The sequence below is a fragment of the Castor canadensis genome, chromosome 11, assembly GCF_047511655.1.
Source record: "Castor canadensis chromosome 11, mCasCan1.hap1v2, whole genome shotgun sequence".
Classification (NCBI taxonomy): Eukaryota; Metazoa; Chordata; class Mammalia; order Rodentia; family Castoridae; genus Castor; species Castor canadensis.
The window spans coordinates 100333786-100352792 of record NC_133396.1 but is presented as its reverse complement, the minus strand read 5'-3'; the positions used below and the strand labels follow the sequence as shown (position 1 = coordinate 100352792).

Genomic DNA, 19007 nt, shown 5'->3' with positions numbered 1-19007 from the left:
CCCCTCTCTCTCCAAGCTACCTGCATCCTAGCCCTGCCCTGCTTGAGAGCACACAGAGGATGGTGCTAAGATAGAGCAGATAGCACTCGAGGCTTATATATAATTCAAGGTCAAGACAGGAACCAGACAGAACAGGTTTTATCTGTTTATTTAAAAACAGAATATCATTTTATATATAAATATGCACATATTTACACAAAATGTACATACTAGGATCCTAGCTCATTGAGTTCCACAAAGTCCTGGGCTGGCTGGGGAACAGGGTATGGAAGCCTCTCCTTTAGTGCAGAAATCCAGCAGATTTGAGGCCACTCAGATTTTGGGCACTAAATCGCAGTATTCTGGCTGTGTGTTTGGGTGGGACGAAGGAAAAAAAAAAATCTAGTTCCAGTCCTCACGCAGAGAAACGGCCAGAGCAACCCAGAATTAATGATCCAGAATCCACAGAGGAAAGGAGACAGTCTCATCCCAGCACCTCCTTCCCCTTAGGTGAACTCCCGTCCTTGCTCTGCAATCACTACCCTCTTTCCCCAACACCACAATTGAACCAGGAGGCCTTGTTACCAAGTCCCAGCAACTCACCCAAGGGACCACAAACAACTGGATACAACTAAAACTGAGGTGAGGCTAGGAGAAGAGTTGAAGGGCCACTAAGGCCAAGCACCTTCCCCTTCCTCCCTTAGCCAGTGGCCAGGGGACTCATGCTATCGGTTTGAGTCCACCAGTTTTCAGGCTCCCTCCCCAGGGACCCCCTGGCTGAAGATACCTTAGAAGGAACACCTTTCACAACCACAGGAATAAAACCTTGGGATGGGGTGTGCACGAGATCCAGCTTTGCTGAATGCGTATGTAGGCTGGCCTCACTAAAGAAAGCTCAGTAACCAGATGCAAAGGCTTTTCAAGGTTGTTGGTTTTTTTTGTTTTGGTTTGGTTTGTTTTTCCCCTCTCTTATTAAGGGAGTCACAGCAATAATCTAAAAACTCCCTGTGAAGGTTTATTTACAAAAGTATATACATGCAGCAGGCCCACAGGCCACCAGAGGGCAGAGGCTTCTTCTGTAACAGTCCCAGCCTCTGGCAGACCCCTTGGCGGTGGCTTCACACTTGGTCCATGGCTCCCAAGTGGTGGGAAACTTGCTCCCCCACTTCAGAGGCCAGATTCCAGCTCCAGCTATGCCCGCACACCTGGATCTGGCCCACAGTCTCCACCTCTCAACTCCAACCTCTGCATCACTAATACTGCTCTGGGGTCTGAAGAAAGTACCTGCACTTGCAGGCAGAGGTCACATACAGCCACACAACACACAAACTAAACCCTGACAGTGTTCCATAATGCAGCCACCCAAATCCTGTGACACACATACCACTATTCACTGCGACTCTAACGTTACATCGTGAGATACATCGTGGACAGTCACTCCTATACACACATCACTCCTATACACACACACACACACACACACACACACACACACGTTGGCAGGCATGCACTACACACACCATAAAGTGAACACACATGAGCATGTGTGTGAACACACACAGTGACCTGCACACATGGTGGGAGGAACTCAAAGAGTGGGGCACTCCCAATAAACAGAAGAGTTGGAGGAAAAGGTTGAGCAGTCAGTGGGGTGGGAAGCACCTTCCTCAAGAAATGCGGGCATTTAAGGAGGCCCCCTAGATGAGCTGAAATTCCCCATGTCAGCAGAGGAGCCAGGCCTAGGGGAGAGAGGCAGGCCTGGGTCAGACCAGGTGCCCCCGCCCGTTGATGTAGATACCATTGCCCGTGGGTTTGGCCCGCAGGGTCCCATTCTCCTGAACAAAGTGGTTCATGGCCTGTTTGATGCCTTCATCCTGATCCTCCTCCTCTGCCTGCCCAGAACCTGGAGATAGCAGTTCAGTCTGTGTTTCAATCTCCCTCACTGTGGTCAGTGTGGAGTAACTTCGGCCCTCCGGCTCTTCACTCTGGAGACCAAGGGCAAAGGACAAGTCAGGAATCAAGACAGGGAAGCTAGACACAGTGGGGTACAATTGGGTCATCGTGGGGTCAGAGGTCAGTCAAAGCAGGGTTAAGGGTTGTCCCAGAGGCATAGGGGTTCAAAGATCAGGGACCAGGAACAAGTGTTAAGCACAGGGAAGGGCAGACAGACAGCAAAGGCATAACAAAGATGCAAGGGTGGGCCACGTGAGCCAGGGCGAAGGCTCAAGGGACTGGTAAGGTGACTGCTGACGCACCACATCTGGGGCCAGGAAAGGGGCCTGAGGAGAGTGGTGGGGACACTGGTGGGGCCGGGGGCCTCACCATCACAGAGCAGCTACTGTTGTCCTTGAGACTATCAGGGTGGCCCTCGGCTCTCAGCCCTACACTCTCCTCCGGCTGTGGGCCCGGACACGGAGGAGGAGTTAGAACAGAGCTCGGCCTCCTCCCCTCAGCCTCTTCATCTCTTATTCTCCACCAGCCTCCTCCCTAATCGCCTTACCCCCAACCCCACAGGTCCAGTTTCTCCCTGAAGCAAACATTCTCATTCCCCCACCCAAAACCCACCCTAGAACCAGTGCTGATGGTAGATTCCCAGAGCTGCCACCAGGCCAGTGCTGAAGGAGCCTCCCTAGGAGTCAGAGCAGACCCAAGACAGCTATGACCCCCTAACTCTAGCCCCAGCCCAGCCCCAGCTATGAGTCAGCAGCCAGACTTGGTGGATGCTGTGTTCCTGGTCTGCAAAGGAGCTCAGGCACAAGCATGTGGTCACCCCCCCACACACACATGCACCCAGTCTTGGCACACACCTGACTCCTGGGGTCTGTGTGATGGGAATGCAGCCTCCGGATGGAGTTCTCTCTGGTCAAGGTCAGCTCCTCCTCACTGAAAGAGACACCCCTTTGTTAGGTGCTGAGGGTAGTGGCAGCCTCCCAAAGTAAGCCTAGCCTGGGCAAATCTATTCACAGCTGAAGGGTGTGGGTTCTGTGCTAGACCTGCAAGTGTGAATGTGTGACTGCAGGTGGCAGTGTGGCTGAAGAGCATATGTGTGCCACACATGAGTGTGCAGAGAAGGTGATACCCAGGCACATGAACCTGATCCTCACTCAGGCAGTATGGTTTCCCTCCTCCAGCTGTGGTCCAGGCCCCAAGCCCCTTTTAACCTCCCAAAAGACTCCACTTCTGGTTTGTAAGCTCCCCAGTAACAGCTACCCAGTCTCCTCACTCTCCTCGGTGCCAGCGCCGGCCCACCTCCTGCTTGCTTCCTCTTTGTTCCCAGTCAGTTCTACCTGACCAGGAGCAGCCAGTACTCACTATTTCTGGGTCATCTGTTGGGCCTTACGCCGATGGTATCGGGACATGAGCACCACCACCACTACCAGAAGGCAGAACAAGAGCGCGGCGATCACACCCACCACCACCACTGAGGCCGAAACTAGGTCCACCTGCTTCCCTGGGTCCTGAGGGTCTGCTGGAGACAGGCCACTGTCTGAGGTGCACGCCCAGATCCCTGGTCCACCCCAGACCCACAACTCCACACACTTTCCTCATAGGGCACATCCACAGCCATCCACTCCACTTGACCCTCTGCAAAATACACCATCCAGCACCCCCAAATAAGTACTTCCCCAGCTCCTTCTCTCTGAATTGCTCCCTGTGGCTCATCCCCCAGCCCTGGTCCCTTCTCTATGTCCCCCAAGCCCATGCTTACCAAGAACATCCACGGTGACCCGAGAATCCCTCGAGGAAAGCTCATTGCTGACACGGCAGATGTAGATGCCACTGTGCTCAGTGGTCAGCGGGGGAAAGCCCAGAGTGTCTCCTTCCACTCGCACCCCACTGGGCAGAGGCCCATCCAGCCTGGAGAACAGGGAAGCGGAAGGGTGCCGGCTGGGGCGGGCTGAGGCTGCCACCACCCAACATGCCTGGGCAGCTCTCCACCCCCCTCCCACATGACGTCACCCAGAGCCGCTGGCTGTTCCCACGGTGCCCCGCCCTCCCCTAGGCAGGTCTAGGCAGAGGCCCTTCTCCCTGCCGCCCAGCCTGACCCAGGCACCCCCATACACACTCGGGGAAGATCCACACGCATGCCATCCTACATGCGTCCACAGGCATCACGTCATCCAGCACTGGGTACTAGGTACTCATGCTATAAGGTCCACCCAACAGGGGCTCAGAGGTACTTGGAAAATGTGACTGCCTGCTCCAACACCCATGATGTTGCATAGCCAGGTACATAAACCTAGCCCTAGGCACAAAGCCACATGCAGGTACACATGCCCACACACGAGAACATGTCTAGCATAGGCTCACATATATGTGCACCCTATATCCCTCCCTGACTCTCTGGACAGCTCAGACCCGGGAAAAAAGCCAAGGACTCGAGGGAACTGGCAGAAGTGGGTGGGTGTTTTTGAGGTGCTGGCAACATTGTGGTGGTTACCCAAGTGTTGGGGTAACAACAGTTACAGTCAGCTGTCTTTTTGTCTCACATACTTTTAGCGCTAACATAAAAGTATAAAATATTAATATTTCATACTCTTATAGTTCACAAATTAAAAATCAGAGAAAAAGTCAAGAACATACCAGTTAATTCCCTATCAATGAGCATGTGTCCTAAATTCTCTGGGGCAAGCCAATAATAATATTTGGTGACCACATATATTTATTATTAGTCTGAATGTATGTCCCAACTTATCAAGAGTTCAGAACATACAGTCCCAGCCCATAACAAGTCTACCTTGGCCCTGGGAAGGAAGGACCTTAGCCCCAAGCTAGGCCCTCCCACAGACCCAGGCCCTTACCGTGTCCAGTTGTATGAGGGAGGGGGCTGCCCTTCACTCAGGCACTTGAGCACAGCTCCTTCTCTGCCAACGTGCCACAGCTTTTGGTCCTCAAGGCCCCTCACAGAGGCCTCAGTAAGGACTGGAATGGGAGGTGGGAGGACAAAAAATGGGAATGATGCCTTTAATCATATGGTTCCTGGAGGGGCCCCCGACCCCTGCCGCACCCTGCTGGAATAGCCTCCCCCTGCCCTTCTTCATCCTACTCATCTACTGCCAAGCCTAGCCTGGCTTCACCTCGCAGACAGCTCCTGGCCACATGGCTCCTTTTCCTCTCTAAGCTCAGAGTCTGTACTGGTTTACCTGTGCCACGAGCCCACAGGTCCTTAGGCCAGTGATGTGTCACACTTTTTCTGGATCCCCTGTGGTGCCTAGCATAGAACTAATCATAGCACAGGTGCTCAATAAATGCAGCTGGATTCTTGGAAGGCCTAACAATTCCAGTAGTGCATCTGTTTCTTTAGCAAACATTTGAGGACCTACTTTGTGCCAAATGCTAGTGTAGTTTCAGCTAAAAGCCTAATGCAGGAACACACCGTCTATCGTTTACTGAAGCCTCCTGTGATTTCAGTTCTGTGTGAGACACTTAGCATTCATAGCTGCAAATTCTCATCAAAATCCTGTAAAGTTGGTATAATTATACTCATTTTGCTGATGAAGAAAATGAAGCCTAACAAGATTAAATAACAGCTGGTAAACAGCAGAACAAGGTCTTGTCCCAAGTCTGTCTCCAAGCCCTAAACTGTATATTTCGCAAAATGTTTTCAATTCCGTGTTTATATTTAATTTTTCCACCAATGCTGTGAAGCAAGGCAATCTCCTCGGTGACTATAAGGACCCTGAAACTTAGAGAGATCTAAGTGATTTACCAAGGTCATCCGAGACTGGGCTCTGAGTCTTCTACCTCTGGACTAGTGCTCTCTCACACATTGTGGACTTCAAGACCCAGGCTGGCCAGGCTGGCACAGCTCTGGGATGCACAATGTCTCAGCAATCCTTTCTGAACACAGAGGGTTGGAACCCAGAAGCCTCCCTACCCAAGCATCCAGATACAGATACTTACAGGCCACTTGGAGGGTGTGAGTGATCCTTTGGTCCTGGAGCAGACCAGGGTGGGAGACCACACAAGTAAGTGGCTGCCCATTCATACTGCGGCTAGGCACCAGGTGGAACTCTGAAGTGACAGCAGCTGAGCGAGAGTGCTTGAAGGAGCGGTTGGATGTTGTGCCTTTGACCTCTGTGTCCCAGGTCACCCTGGGAGCAGGGCTGCCCTCAGCAGTACAGGAGGCTGCCAATGTCAGGCCCTGGCCCTCTTCTAGTGGTGGACCAGGAATCAGTGAGGGCAGTGGAGGCACTGCAGATGGGGGAGAAGGGAGGGTCATGGGTCTGCACAACCCCAATCAGGAGGCCCCACTCCATCCCATTTCAGTCTTGCACAACTGCAAACTTTAGGTCCTTTTCCTTCTCTTATTTCACCAACAAAGGCACCAGATAAGTGGTAGAATTTCAGGTAACTTTACCTCTTTGTCCATTGTTTAAATATTTTACAATGAACATGGGTCATATTTTCAAAATAAAAGTAATGAAGTAATTTAAAACTAGATAATATCTATATAACAATAATAACAGCCACAATTTAGTAAGCACTTACTATGTGCCAACTATAATGTTAAATACTTAACAAATGTTATCTCATTTAATTTGTCAACAAACCAGCGAGGCAGGTATTATTATCTCTATTTTTCAGCTGAGGAAACTAAAGCTTAGGGAGGTTAAATGATTTGTTTCAGGTCATCAGCTCTTAGGTGACAAAGCCTAGATTCACAGATTCACACTCAGGTGTTTTATTTTGTTTGTTTGTTTTATGTGTGTGTTTTGATTAAGACAAGGTCTCACTATGTAGTCCAGGCTGGCCTCAAACTCCCCATCCTCCTGCCTCAGACTCCCAACGGCTATGATTACAGGGGTGTGCCACTACACCTGGCTGTTTTACACTCAGGTTTTTCTACTCCAGTGCTGATGTTACTAACTTCTGTGTGGACAAAGGGAAACTACAAATGCCTTTAATTCTACCTTCAAAATATTAATAGCTTAAGCACAAAATGGAAAAGACAATTTGACCAGTGGTCCAGGTTAACCACAAGTGCCAACAGTGAAAAGTAGTGGTTTAAAAGATGATTGTGATCTCAGACTACATTCACTGAAGGTTCATTAGATCAAGGAAGGTATTAGCCCCACTGGTCATGCATGGCCATACCATGGCAAGACCTTGTACCCACATCTAGGCCCTATATTTTATTTTTATCTTTTTTTTTGGGGGGGGGGCGGGGGCAGTTCTGAAGTTTGAACTCAGGACCTCAAGCTTCCTAGGCAGGCATTATATCACTTGAGCATGACAAAGGTCCTCAGCTCAGGCCAGGTGGTGGCTCACTCCTGTAATTCCAGCTATTCCGGAGGTGGAGATCAGGAAGCTCACAACTCAAGGTCAACATAGGCAAAAAGTTAGTGAGACCTTCATCTCAACAAACAAGGCTATGTGGTGGTGAGTGCCTGTCATCCCAGGTAAGCAGGAAGCACAATTAGGAGGATCAAGGTTCAGGCAGGCCTGGGGAAGATGTGAGACACTATTCAAAAAAGAGCTAAAGCAAAAGGGACTGGGGGAATGGCTCAAGCAATGGAGCGCCAGAGGCCCTGAGTTGAAATCCCAGGACCACTAAAAAAAAAAGGTTCTCAGCAAGGACCGTTGGGCAGAAGAGAGACTAAGCAGGCCCATGCTGTGTGGTTCCAGAGAGCAAAAGTAACACAGAGGGAGATTTCAGGCCTTCAGAAGGAAGGACTTCCTGGTAAATGGGTTCTTCTCTAGCTTTGGGGGTTACCTGGAGAATTTCTGGGTTGGGTGGAAGGATGGGCTTGATGGTCCTCCCTCACCCCAAGGGACCCCATCTTTTATATCTGTTCTGCCTCTGTCCCGTCTATCTCTGCAGATCCATCTCTGCTCCTCCTGCCTCCCACTTCTTCCTCCCCTCCACGTACGTGAGCCCAGGGTCCCGGTGGTTTTGTACACACTGCGGCCTCCCACCCCCGACCCCGCGCCACGCCCCCAGCATGCTTAGCCAGCCCTACCTACCCAGCACTCGGAGCCGCATCCGGGCCTGGAAGCTGCCTGCAGGAAACGTGCTAACACGGCACTCGTACTCGCCCTCGTCGGCTTGCACGGCGTTGCGCAGGAGCACAGAGCCATCAAGGGGGTCCCTTGGGGGCGGCGGTTGCTCCACGCGGCCCTCGTAGGCCGAGCTCACGTGAAGTCCATATTTAGAGTGCAGTAGTGCCAGCTCCTGGGTGCCCTCGTTCGCGTCCACCCGAGCCCATGCCACCTGCCCCACCTGCTCATCAGGGTCCCCTCGGTAGAAGCAGGGCAGCTTTGCATCCTGACCCAGCACGACCGTCACCAAGTCCGAGGTCTCCAGCTCACCTGCGGGGCACCGGCCTGCAGGGGGCAGACAAGAGCAACTAGGTTTAGAGGCCCTGCCAGTTTAGGGGGGGAACACTTTTAAAATGATAATGGCAGCAAAGGCAGCCGGAACTCCAGGAGCTTTTTATGCTTGCAAAGCGCATTCAGTTCATTACCTCATTAGAGCCACAAAACATTCCCAAGAGGTAGGCGTTATCGCCATTTAACAGATGAGGAAACTGAGACCCAGTAAGAGGAAGTGGCTTGCCTAAGGCCACACAGATGATTTATAAAAGACTCACACCCTGTTGCAGGCTAGGATTGTATCCTGAGCAATTGCAAGGTGGGAGGCTATAACAATCAGAGACCCAGCCCCTGCCCTCAGGACTCTCATAGTCCTCAGGGAAATGAAATTTATGCACCCAGAAACAAGGAAAGCCATGGACAAACTTTCTCAGGAGACTCAACCTACCAATGGGATAAAAGTGAATGCTTTCAGGAAGTGTGGCCAGGAGCAACAGCAAGTGTTCAGATCTGCTGGTGCCTGGGATGGGGCACATAGGGTGGGAAGGGTCCATCCCAGTAGGCCCTTCAGAACATTCTTTTCATGACTTGAAGGTGAGAGACCTGGATTCCCAGAGAGAAGGAGGTATTCCATGTGGGAGGAATGGTGTGAACCAAGAAGCAGGAATGAGACTGAAGACAGAAAGGGCCCAAGTCAGAGTCCCAGACAAATGAGGTCAGGACAGACACACAGCAACAGGTCAGAATGTTGAGCCAGAATCACAGGACCAGGGATGAAGGACCAGTGCTCTTCATGTTGATATGAAACACTCAGGGACTTTATTTATTTATTTACGTGTTACTGAGGTTTGAACTCAGGGTCTTACACTTGCTAGGCAGGTGCTCTACCACTTGAGCCACTCTACCAGCCCTTTTTTGTGTTGGATATTTTCAAGATAGGGTCTCTCGAACTATTTGCCAGGACTAACTTTGAACTTTAATCCTCCTGATCTCTGCCTCCTGAGTAGTTAGGATTTTAGGCATGAACCACCATCACCCGGCCACTCAGGGATATCCATATATAAATTTATCTGCAAATAAGATTCTGTTCCCTGCCCTTATGGAACATGAGGTCTGTTTAGGAGGACCTAAATATCAATATATATATTGATGGTTTCCCTTCCTTCCTCCCTCCCTCCCACTTCCCTTCCTTCTTTTTTTTTTTCCATTTCTTTCTTTTCCCGGTACTGGGGTTTGAACTCAGGGCCTTGCACTTGTGAGGCAGGTGCTCTACCACTTGAGCCATGTACCCAGCCCTTTTTGCTTTGGTTATTTTTGAGATAGGGTCTCACAATTATGCCCAAGACTATCCTGGACCACAATCCTCCTATTTATGCTTCCTAAGGAGCTAGGATGACAGGTGTGCAATGCCACACCCAGGTTTTATTGCTTGAGTTGGGTCTCACAAGCTTTTTGCCTAGGTTAGCCTCGAACTGCAATCTTCCCAGTCTCCACCTCCTGAGTAGCTAGGATTACAGGTGTGAAGCCACCAAATCTGGCTTTTTTTTTTTTTTTTTTCTTGGCACAGGGTCTCATTATGTAGCTCAAGTTGGCCTCAGACTTTTGCTCCTCCTGCCTCAGCTTCCCACCTGCTGGAATGACAGGCATACACCACTATGCCTGGCTTGCATTGATGGTTTCTCATTTAGTGCTTGGGTGTGTTGCAGGCCATTTGTGCAATGGGGCAGCAATTGGGGGGCCTCATGTCATGTGGGAGGGCCTCATGCATGAGTTGGGTAGGATTAGGAAGGGAAGAAACCTAGAAATGCATTCCAGATAAAAGATCAAAGTAAGCAAAAATCAAGGAGGTAGAGAGGCAAGCTGGTTCAGGAAGCAGAGAGCAGAGGACCCAACCTAAAGCAGGGTGTGTGTATGTTGAACAGAAGTGGAAAATATGGCTGGAGTAGGGTGGGGCCAAATTGCCCAGGACCTTCCATGCCAGGCAAAGAAATTCAGATCTGGTCAAGTGGAATTGGAAAGCCACGAAGGTTTCTTTGCAGTGAACAGAGTGAAGCAAGTGACAGTGTGCAGTTTGACCAGAAAGTTGGCAGACTGAAGACCAGATGTTCACCAGCAGGGTACCATGCTGCAGCCCTGGCATGGTGGTGCTGGGGCAGAGAGGATGGGACAGTTCCTGGGGGAAATTTCATGGAGATGTGGTCACTGACGAGAGAGAGATGAGGGAGAGGGAAGATTCAAAGACCACTGGATTTCTAGAATGGGTAACTTATGAGGGAGGCAGGGCCTGGAAAAACTCAGGGTTAGGAAGAAATAAATGTTGAGCTGTGAAATATAAGACCAGGGGCTGGATCAGAGTAGGAAGGATTCTCTGGGGATGGCAAGAGCTCCTTGACCTGAAATGTATACTCCAGCAACTCCCAACAGGTTGTAGTCCCTGCTTCTGCCCAGCACCCTACACACCCTTTGCTCACACTGTACCCCTGCCTGAAATGCCCTCCTCCCTATGTCTGGTAGCTCCTACTCATCATTGTCTGGAGAACTCCTACTCATGCTTTAAGACTCTGCTTAGGCATAGTGACTTCCTTCTGGAGTCCTCTCTCCCTCCCTGCCCCCACCTTAGGCAGCCTTGGTTTTCTTTTCTCTGTTTTCCGCTAGCTCCCTGCTTATACCCCTCTCATAGCACTTTAACCTATAGATTGTATTTGCTATTTTCTTGTCTGCCTCCTCCACAAGACTGAGCCCCATAAGAGCAGAAACTGGGTCATACATCACATATGAAAACATGGCTTCTGATTTCATGCTTGGTGGTATTTGGCTGACATTTCTGCCACATAATTGGAGCTTAATGAATATTTATTGACTGAATGACTGAATGAGTGAAGGGAGATGGTCAGAAGAAGGAAAGGGTAGAATGGGGAGGAATGAGCAGTTCTTAGTTTGGCTGGACAGGGTGGGCATTGGCAGGGCAACCCTGGGATGGAGGCAGGATAGGCTGGTTATTTGGGTTTATTGCCACAGGAAGCACCTCTGAACTAGACAGAGGAAGAAAAAAAAAATGGAGGGAGGAAGTGAAGCATGGAGTGGAGCAAAGCGTTCCACTGAGGCAAAGGAAGGGGTCATGTGGCTCTGCAGGTAGGAGCAGAGGGAGGGAGGATGCTGCTGGGAGCTGGGAGGACCCAGACTGGACAAGACAGACCTGCAGGACCAGATACCAGGGCCCTGACCTGCCTAAGCTGATGTTGGTCCCACCCAACCCAGCCTGGGAGTCCAGTGAACTACCTGCACCCCTCCCAAGCACCTCCTCCTGGCACTGAAGGGAGCAGAACTGCCAAAGAAGGGCTGGAGTGGGCTTGGGATAGGGGCTACCCAGCACACCCTCTGCTTCAAACTGGTGTCAGTGCAGGTCACAGGGATCCCAAGCCCTGCCTCACTGGGACACTCAAATCCTTCTAAAGACTATTTCTTTCTTTCTCTCTTTCTCTCTCTCTTACTTTCTTCCATTGCGGTACTAGGGTTCAAATTCAGGGCCTGCACCTTGAGTTACTCCACCAGCCCTATTTTTTGTGAAGGGTTTTTTGAGATAGGGTCTCGAGAACTATTTGCCTGGGCTGGCTTTGAACCATGATCCTCCTTGTCTCTGCCTCCTGAGTAGCTAGGATTACAGGCGTGAGCCACCAGCACCTGGCTCCTAAAGACTATTTCTGGGACAATGTCAAGTGACATTTGGGAAATATGTGGCATATGTCCCATAAGCATCTCCACACTTGCCAATCATCTGCCTCTTCACCACCACAAATCAACCATATTCCTCTCCCCAAAAATGCCTTCTTAGAATACCGCAGGGATTGGGTACCCAGCATATGCTTTTATGTCCCTACCTGTGAGTTCAAGATCCCCACCCTAAGGGATAAGCCCAAGCCTTGCAGGACGAGGAACCCAGTAAAACAGGAAAGTCCATTCTGGACCTCTCCTATGGCCCCCCATCATCCTAAATCCACTATTTTAGTAGGAGCATCCCTGGCTGAGGCACCCTCCTACAATTGCCTGCGTCCAGCCCCTAAACTGCAAGAGATGAGAAAAGAGAACTTGGGCTCTAGTGTCCTTGTCTTGGGCTAAATAGACCCAGGAGCTCAAGCTCCCAGGCCAGGACAGGCCAGGACTGCCTCCTCCTCTCCCCCACCCAGTACCTGCCTGGCGTCAGCATGATGATGTCACCAGACCTAAGGAGACACACCGCCTGCCTGGTGAGGTCACCCTGTGGGCATGTGGCAGCCAGGCCAGGCCAAACCCACGGACCCTTCTGCTGCAAATTGTTTGCTGAGGCTGGTGGACTCTAACTAGTTGGGCACTCCTCCCCCTGGCTCACTCCACCCCTCCTCCTAGGAGCACCAGGACGCTGGTCAGGAGCCTTGGTGACTCAGAAGCTGCCACACAGAAGTAGGCCTAGCCACAGCCGCCACCACCTTGCGCAAGGGAGAGAACAGGCCCAACTGGCCAAACGGGATCCCTGCCCTCAGCCTCCCCACCCCTGGCCAGGCCCCCTCAGGCCTCTTCGGGGGCCCTGCCCTTTGTGTACCCCGCCCGCTCCCAGACAGGCCCTCCATTCCTGGTTTGGGCTGGCTGGCTACACCCCACCCTGTGCCTGGGTCCCAACTTTCTTTTCTGTATAAAGCCTGGCCTCTGATCTCAGGAGGAGAAACTGAGGCTGACACCTGCAGACACCAAACCATGGCAGCATCTTAGGAGAAGAGATCTTTTCTTTGTGAAGGGCCTTAATCCATCAGCATCCTCTGTTGGCACACATAAGGGTCCTAGAGGTGGGTCTGTGAGAGGGAAGGGAATAAGTTTGATTCTTTTGTGTCTGCATGTATGAGCATGCTTGCATGAGGACCAATTGTATGGGGACCCAGCCAGTCTTTCTAGTTCACGTGCATTTGAGGTTATCTCCTTGCATGAACTTGAGGGTGTTGTACACATATACATGTTCAGTGTTCATGTCTTATCTTCAGGAGAGTGTAAGTACATACTTTTCTATGCCCAGAGGGAAGAGCTATGTATTGGTGTGTGTGTGTGAACATATGTGCATGCACCATTTACATGTATGTCTCACACTCTTTGTCTGCATGTGTGCATTCTTGTTCTGTGGAACTCTGCACACATAGTAAATATTTTGATGTCATTTTATCTTGGCTTCCGCATGTCTGTATCAGCTGCCCTTGGTCAGTAATGTGTGGCTCTGAGCCTTTGCCTGTGTGGGTCCTGTTTGGAGTATTACCCCAGGCATCCCTCCCCGCTTCACCCCAAGACTTAAAGGCATATTCATCTCAGACTTAAGGTGGAGGTACCCAGAGATGAGGTCACTGTCCCTCCAGGTGATGGGAAATTGCTACCAAGCCTCCCTAACAGAACAAAACAAAAGATCCCTCTCCCTTGCTCCTCAGGTTCCTACAAAGGGACTCCCACCCTTCTCACACACACCCCCCCACACACAGTCACACCCCCAGGCCCCCCAGCACCTCTGGCCCCCCAAGGAGGCCTCTCCCTGGGAATCTGTCAGGACTCTACTGCTTGCCACCACCAGAAAAACCAGCTCTGGCTCCAGGCCTGGGGTAAGGGCTGTCTGGTGTGGGTTGGTGGGGGGGCATCTGCCTGGGGCTAGGGGGAGGGGTCCAAGCTGTCTAGGGTCTTTGTTAACTCCTGCCTCCCCTTAACCCACAGCACCAGCTCCACTGGAGAGGGAGTTTTAGGTAGGAAAAGGCCTGGGAGGGAAGCACCTAAGCCCCCTGTGTAGGACATAAACAACCAGAAAACCCTTTTTGGTCTCCCCTTCCCCCCTATAACCTTGGCCTTGGAGTACTAAGGAACTTTGAAAACCAGAAGACTTTCTCTCTGCCTTTATCCACCTCCCTCATTTACCCCCCCCATTGTCCTAAGCCCCCCAGCTTAGTGAGAGCTTCTCAACCCGGGCAAAGCGCCCACCTGCAGATTAGTGTCTGAGGAGGGGGGCCACACCAATCATAGAGCAAGAGGAGAACAATGCAGGAGGACAGGCCTTGAGGCATCCAGCGCTGGCCCAGACACAGCTCCCAGCACAGATAAGTCCCCTAAACCCCCCCGGAGCCAGTCTGAGCCCCGCTGAGTCACCACAACAGCCACACTGTGGGTGGGAGACCCAGAATTCAGCTTCTCTCAAACTCCTGAGATCCTAGCCGCAACCCCCCCAATCCCTCCCCCTCCCCCGGTCAGCATTGCCCCACCTCAAATCACAGCCTCAACCCCAGCTCTCAGGACACAGCAGTTTTAGAGAGGACTGGAGGGCAGGCAGAAAACTATGGGAAAAGCCCCCAAGGCTGGAGGCCCCCTGTTGTTGAGAAGAGTGGTTCCCCTAGCCTTCCCTTGGGAAGCAGGTGGAATGAGTGCTCATTCTGAACTTCTGAACTTCTCTTTGTTTTAGGGTCTGCTCCCGGTATAGACCCTAAGGCTCCTCTACTCCCTTTCTTCCAGACTTGGTTTTCCACTTCATCTCCATCCCTTCTTTCTTCCTAGACTTTGTGGTCAGTGCCAGGGCAAGTTTTAAGGTCAGAAAACCCAGGCTTTCTCACCTTACTGAGCTTGCTCTTCACCTTGGCTGACCTTCATTATCTTACTTTGTGTGGAGGACCCCAGGACTCTGGGGCCATGGTCCAGAAGATGGGACTATACATGCTAAGCATTTCACCACTATCACGTGGCTGAAGTCTCCTTAGTTTCTAGCCCCCTAAAACACTAGGATGGAAACAAGGTCACTGAGGCCAAGGGTTGCCCTGGAGTTCTTGTTCTCAACACTTGGGGCAGGTACTCAAACCTTCTCTTCTGGCTTCTCTGGGTTTGGGTAGGTCCTACAGGAAAGGGCCTGCTCCCCTCTGTAAACAGGAGTAGAAAATCAGGGATGGGGCCCCTCCCTTTCTAGGAAACTAGCCTCAGAGAGAACACTGATCCTAACTCAAAGAAGACAAGACCTCAGAATTTAGAGACCTATTCAACCTCTGGTCCTATAGGGCCCTCTGGTCCCAGACAAAGAACTAGGAGAGATATTTTGCAGATTTGGCCCCTCAGCCCCAGGTTAGTAGATGGGGGAGGGAGGAGAGATGGGACCTCACCCGGAAACTCATCCCATTAAGGAGAGACAAAGAACTATGGTGTTGGAGGCACCTCCCAAGCCTGGGCTCCTCTCCCTGTCAGGGGTGGGGCAGGGCCCTGGGGCTCAGAGCTCTAATGGCCCAGAAGTTTAGGGGGATGGGGGTGAATTTGTAGTGGGCTTGGAAGGCAGTGTCCTGGGAAAGGGTCCTCTCAGCTCTTCCAATAGCCAGCACCCTCCTTCAGCCATGGACTGGACAATCATAGAGGCAGTATTTCAGAACTAGAAGATAGAAAGACATCATCCAGCCCTAGCTGAATGCTGAGTTTCTTAGTTGCTCAAAGCCACCTAGCAAATTAATAGCAGAAATGGGATCAGAACAGAAGGTTCCTGACATCCCAGTCCAAGGACTGGTCAGACATGAAACATTCCAGACTCCTATGGGCTAGTAAAGAGATGTCTACACATAGAGGAGCCAGAATGAGGGTGGGATCATCTGATCCTCAGGCTAGGAACCTGGGGCCTGAGTCCCCAAGGATGCCTGGGAGCAGCATTCAACTCTGTGAAGGTTATAGCTGTGGCAGCAGCAGCAGAGTGGTGTCTTACTAGATACCAGCTTCCTGGACAATCTTAGAGCCAGGTTTTCTCCCTTCCGCAGGGACTGGATGAAGTTGAGAGTAATTCCCTAACAAGAGGAGACTCTCCTTTCCCCTTATCGAGGCTTCTCTTGGAACAATTTTCATTATGGATAGAGAAGGTAGGGAGCATGTCTTATTAACCATTGCACTGCCAGCATCTCTCACTCTGTCTGTACCCAGTTGTGCACTCAACTACACTATTCTTTAATGAATGAAGAGTCAAGAGAACAAGACACTAACCCTGGTAATGCTTCTAACACTGAGTAATCTTGCAGATCTCAGCTACCTATCTATTTCTTTCAGTTTTCCCATCTGTAAAATGAGGGAGTTGGAGTGGTGCTCTCTTTGATCCCCTCCAAGTTCTGAGACAGCATGACTCCATTCTTTAAGTGTGGGTAGATCCTACAGGAAAGTGCCTGCTGGGTTCCCTGGCCCAGAAGCCAAGCCCCACCCTCTTAGACTAAGCAAGTGAGAGGGGCTGTCTGGAAGACAGGAATTAAGAGTCAGGGGAGTGAAAGGGATGAGGAGCTCAGTATCCTGGGACTAGAGGCTGGACCAATGACCCTTCTATTCTAAGACCAGAATGAGAACAGCCCCCAATCCTGCCAGTCCAGGCCTTGTTCTTTTCCTGAGAGCTTCAGCTGGTGCTGCCAGGTGCTGAGGCTCCTTTGCCTTGCTACTGCTTCTTGAACTGAGAATCCAACTGTCCTATCCAGACAGGACCCCATCTTTCCAAGGAGAAAGATTTTCTGGGCAGTTGCTAACTGCCTAGGAACAGCCTATGGCATCCCACAGACCCACACACATACTCTACCCCACTCTGAAGATTATAAATTTCAGATAATTTATATCTGCTTCACATACATTAGATAGGTAGGAAGTTAAGAGGTAGCACAAGGCATCTGACTGTGAAAATGCGGACGCAGGAGATGAAAAAAGAGGACTATGCCCTATCTAGAAGGCCCCCTACCCTAGGTCCCAGTCATTTAAATAATCTATATTGCTACCCTGACACTTAATAGTGTGTGTGCCTAGAGAAAGAGAGGGACCAGAGTGACAGGAGTTCTCAGCTTTCCTGTAATCCCCAACAGGCAATTCAGTCCTGCTGCTGTAGAATATCTTGGAAAGGAGAGAAGAAGAAAGAAATGCCCGTCCACTCCCTGGACATCAGGCTTCCCGCACCTGATGACTGCTGAGGCCAACTCAGCCCTGAGTCAGCCTGACTCTTTGGAGCAGTTCTGGAGGCCAGGGAGTAGGCCAAGGAGGTTCTAGGAAGCCCTAGGGATAGCAGGGCCCTCCAGTTCCATCTTTCTGCCCACCTTGCATTGGGTCACCATTCTATTCCCCCAGAGAGAGTTCAGACATAAACAAGGCTTTTGGCAGAGGACCCCAAACATAGTGATCTGGCCTGGAGGTGCTGAGTGAAGAGCTGACTGAAAAGAGCTACACTGGTTCTTCTGGGAGCACTGCTGATAGGTGGGGATGGGAGGAAGAGATTGGCTCCTCCACTCTGTGTCCAAGAAAAGAGAATGCATGCATATGTACGTGCATGCGTGTTTGTGTGTGTGTGCCTGTGCCAGGTGGGCTCAGAAGCGAGGGTCCTGATGATTCAGGCAAATCCTACCTGTAAATGATGCCAGGAACATCAGCAACAGCCAGGCTTCAAGCCCCCACATCTCGGCTCCCAGGGACAGGGGCATTGGTTGAAAAGTAGACCTGCCCAGAGATTCTGAAGTTCCACCGGTTCTCCCTGGGAGCCGCCTCTACAGCCGGATAAAGTGCTGACCGAGAAGGCAGGAAACTGTGGAGTCCCAGGACACTGACGCACCTGCCTATCCTGCTTGGGTCTCCACTAGGGGACCTGGCCTGGTTCTACCCACCCAGCCGTGGCTACCCCCTAGAAGCCGTGATCGGGAGCGCTGAGCTCCCCCAGAGCTGCTTCCCACGCCGTGGCCAACAACGAAGGCAGAAACCTGGGAACCTGCTCAGCAGGTCAGAACAGGTGCGTCTCCGGGGGCCGGGCCTGGCACAGAGAGGAGTCTCCGCAGCCACCGCCTCCACGGCCTGGGCTAGCTAATGGGCGCCAGGGAGGGAGGGAAGGAGGAAAGGACCTGGGTGGGGGTACTGGGATCCCATCCTCAGCTCAGGGCTTTACCTGCGAGTGTGTGGAAGGTGCTGTGAAGGAAGAAGCAAGGGTGGGTGGGGGGCAGGGTAAGAGGGAGGCACCAGGCCTGGCCAGGATGAACGGGGGCAAGGCCTTTGTGGGTGGAAAGGAACCGAAGCAACTCACACCCCAGCCAGACTTACTGCCTCCTGGGAGTCTTGACAAGTTCCCTGAACTTCTGCAGGGGCTCAGCTTTGGAGTCACTAAATCAGAGAAGGCCACGACTGAGGAAGTACTGGCCTGCTAGCCCATATACTTCGTTTTTCAGACAAGGAAACAGGCCCAAAATGGGGAAGGGACTTCTCAGAGAAAACAACATAGTGTCATGGCCTGCTCAGATATCTCTAGCCCCAAGATGGGAAACTAGTTCAAAGACCCCTGAGAAAGAACTTAAGTGATTCCCTCTGGCTTCACCCCCTACATAGGGGATCCCAAAGGACTGACCAAGGAATAAAGCCTACAGGTTCCTGGCTTCCTTCTCACAACCTCTCACTTGAATATCTTATTACCTGGCCAGGAATCCCAAAAGAGCATCAGCACAACCTGAGAAGAAGGGCTTTTTCCCTCTCGCTCCATGGCCATTTTTCCCATTTTACCTCCTGGTCATAGGTTAGACCACATATCTGGACTTGGCAAGGACAATTTTGATTTCCAACACTTGTCCTGTACTCCCTTAAGTATACTACTTCTTGTCTGACCATATGCTTCCATTTTGAATGTATAAAACTAACCACCAAGTGACACAAAATCTGGTCTACCTGGGATAGCCAGAGGAAAAGGGTATATTCTGAAC

General features: G+C 51.3%; 1 protein-coding gene across 4 annotated transcripts; it reads right to left on the bottom strand.

Annotated features, from left to right (window-relative positions):
- Positions 1-132: 132 nt before the first annotated feature.
- Nectin4 (nectin cell adhesion molecule 4) lies at positions 133-18126 on the bottom strand. Of its 4 annotated transcripts, none has more exons than XM_074047683.1 (9): positions 17675-18122; positions 7948-8307; positions 5884-6174; positions 4782-4902; positions 3689-3837; positions 3292-3448; positions 2787-2862; positions 2302-2376; positions 133-1964 (listed from the first exon to the last, which is right to left on the bottom strand). In XM_074047683.1, exons 1-9 carry the CDS (start codon positions 17748-17750, stop codon positions 1743-1745), a joined length of 1527 nt encoding a protein of 508 aa, XP_073903784.1. In that variant the 5' UTR covers positions 17751-18122; the 3' UTR covers positions 133-1742. The 4 variants fall into 4 exon arrangements, with proteins under 4 accessions (XP_073903784.1, XP_020029906.1, XP_073903785.1 ...); XM_020174317.2 differs by having other exon boundaries at positions 3292-3445; positions 17675-18113; XM_074047684.1 differs by lacking the exon at positions 2302-2376 and having other exon boundaries at positions 17675-18126.
- Between the last annotated feature and the right edge of the window lie 881 nt (positions 18127-19007).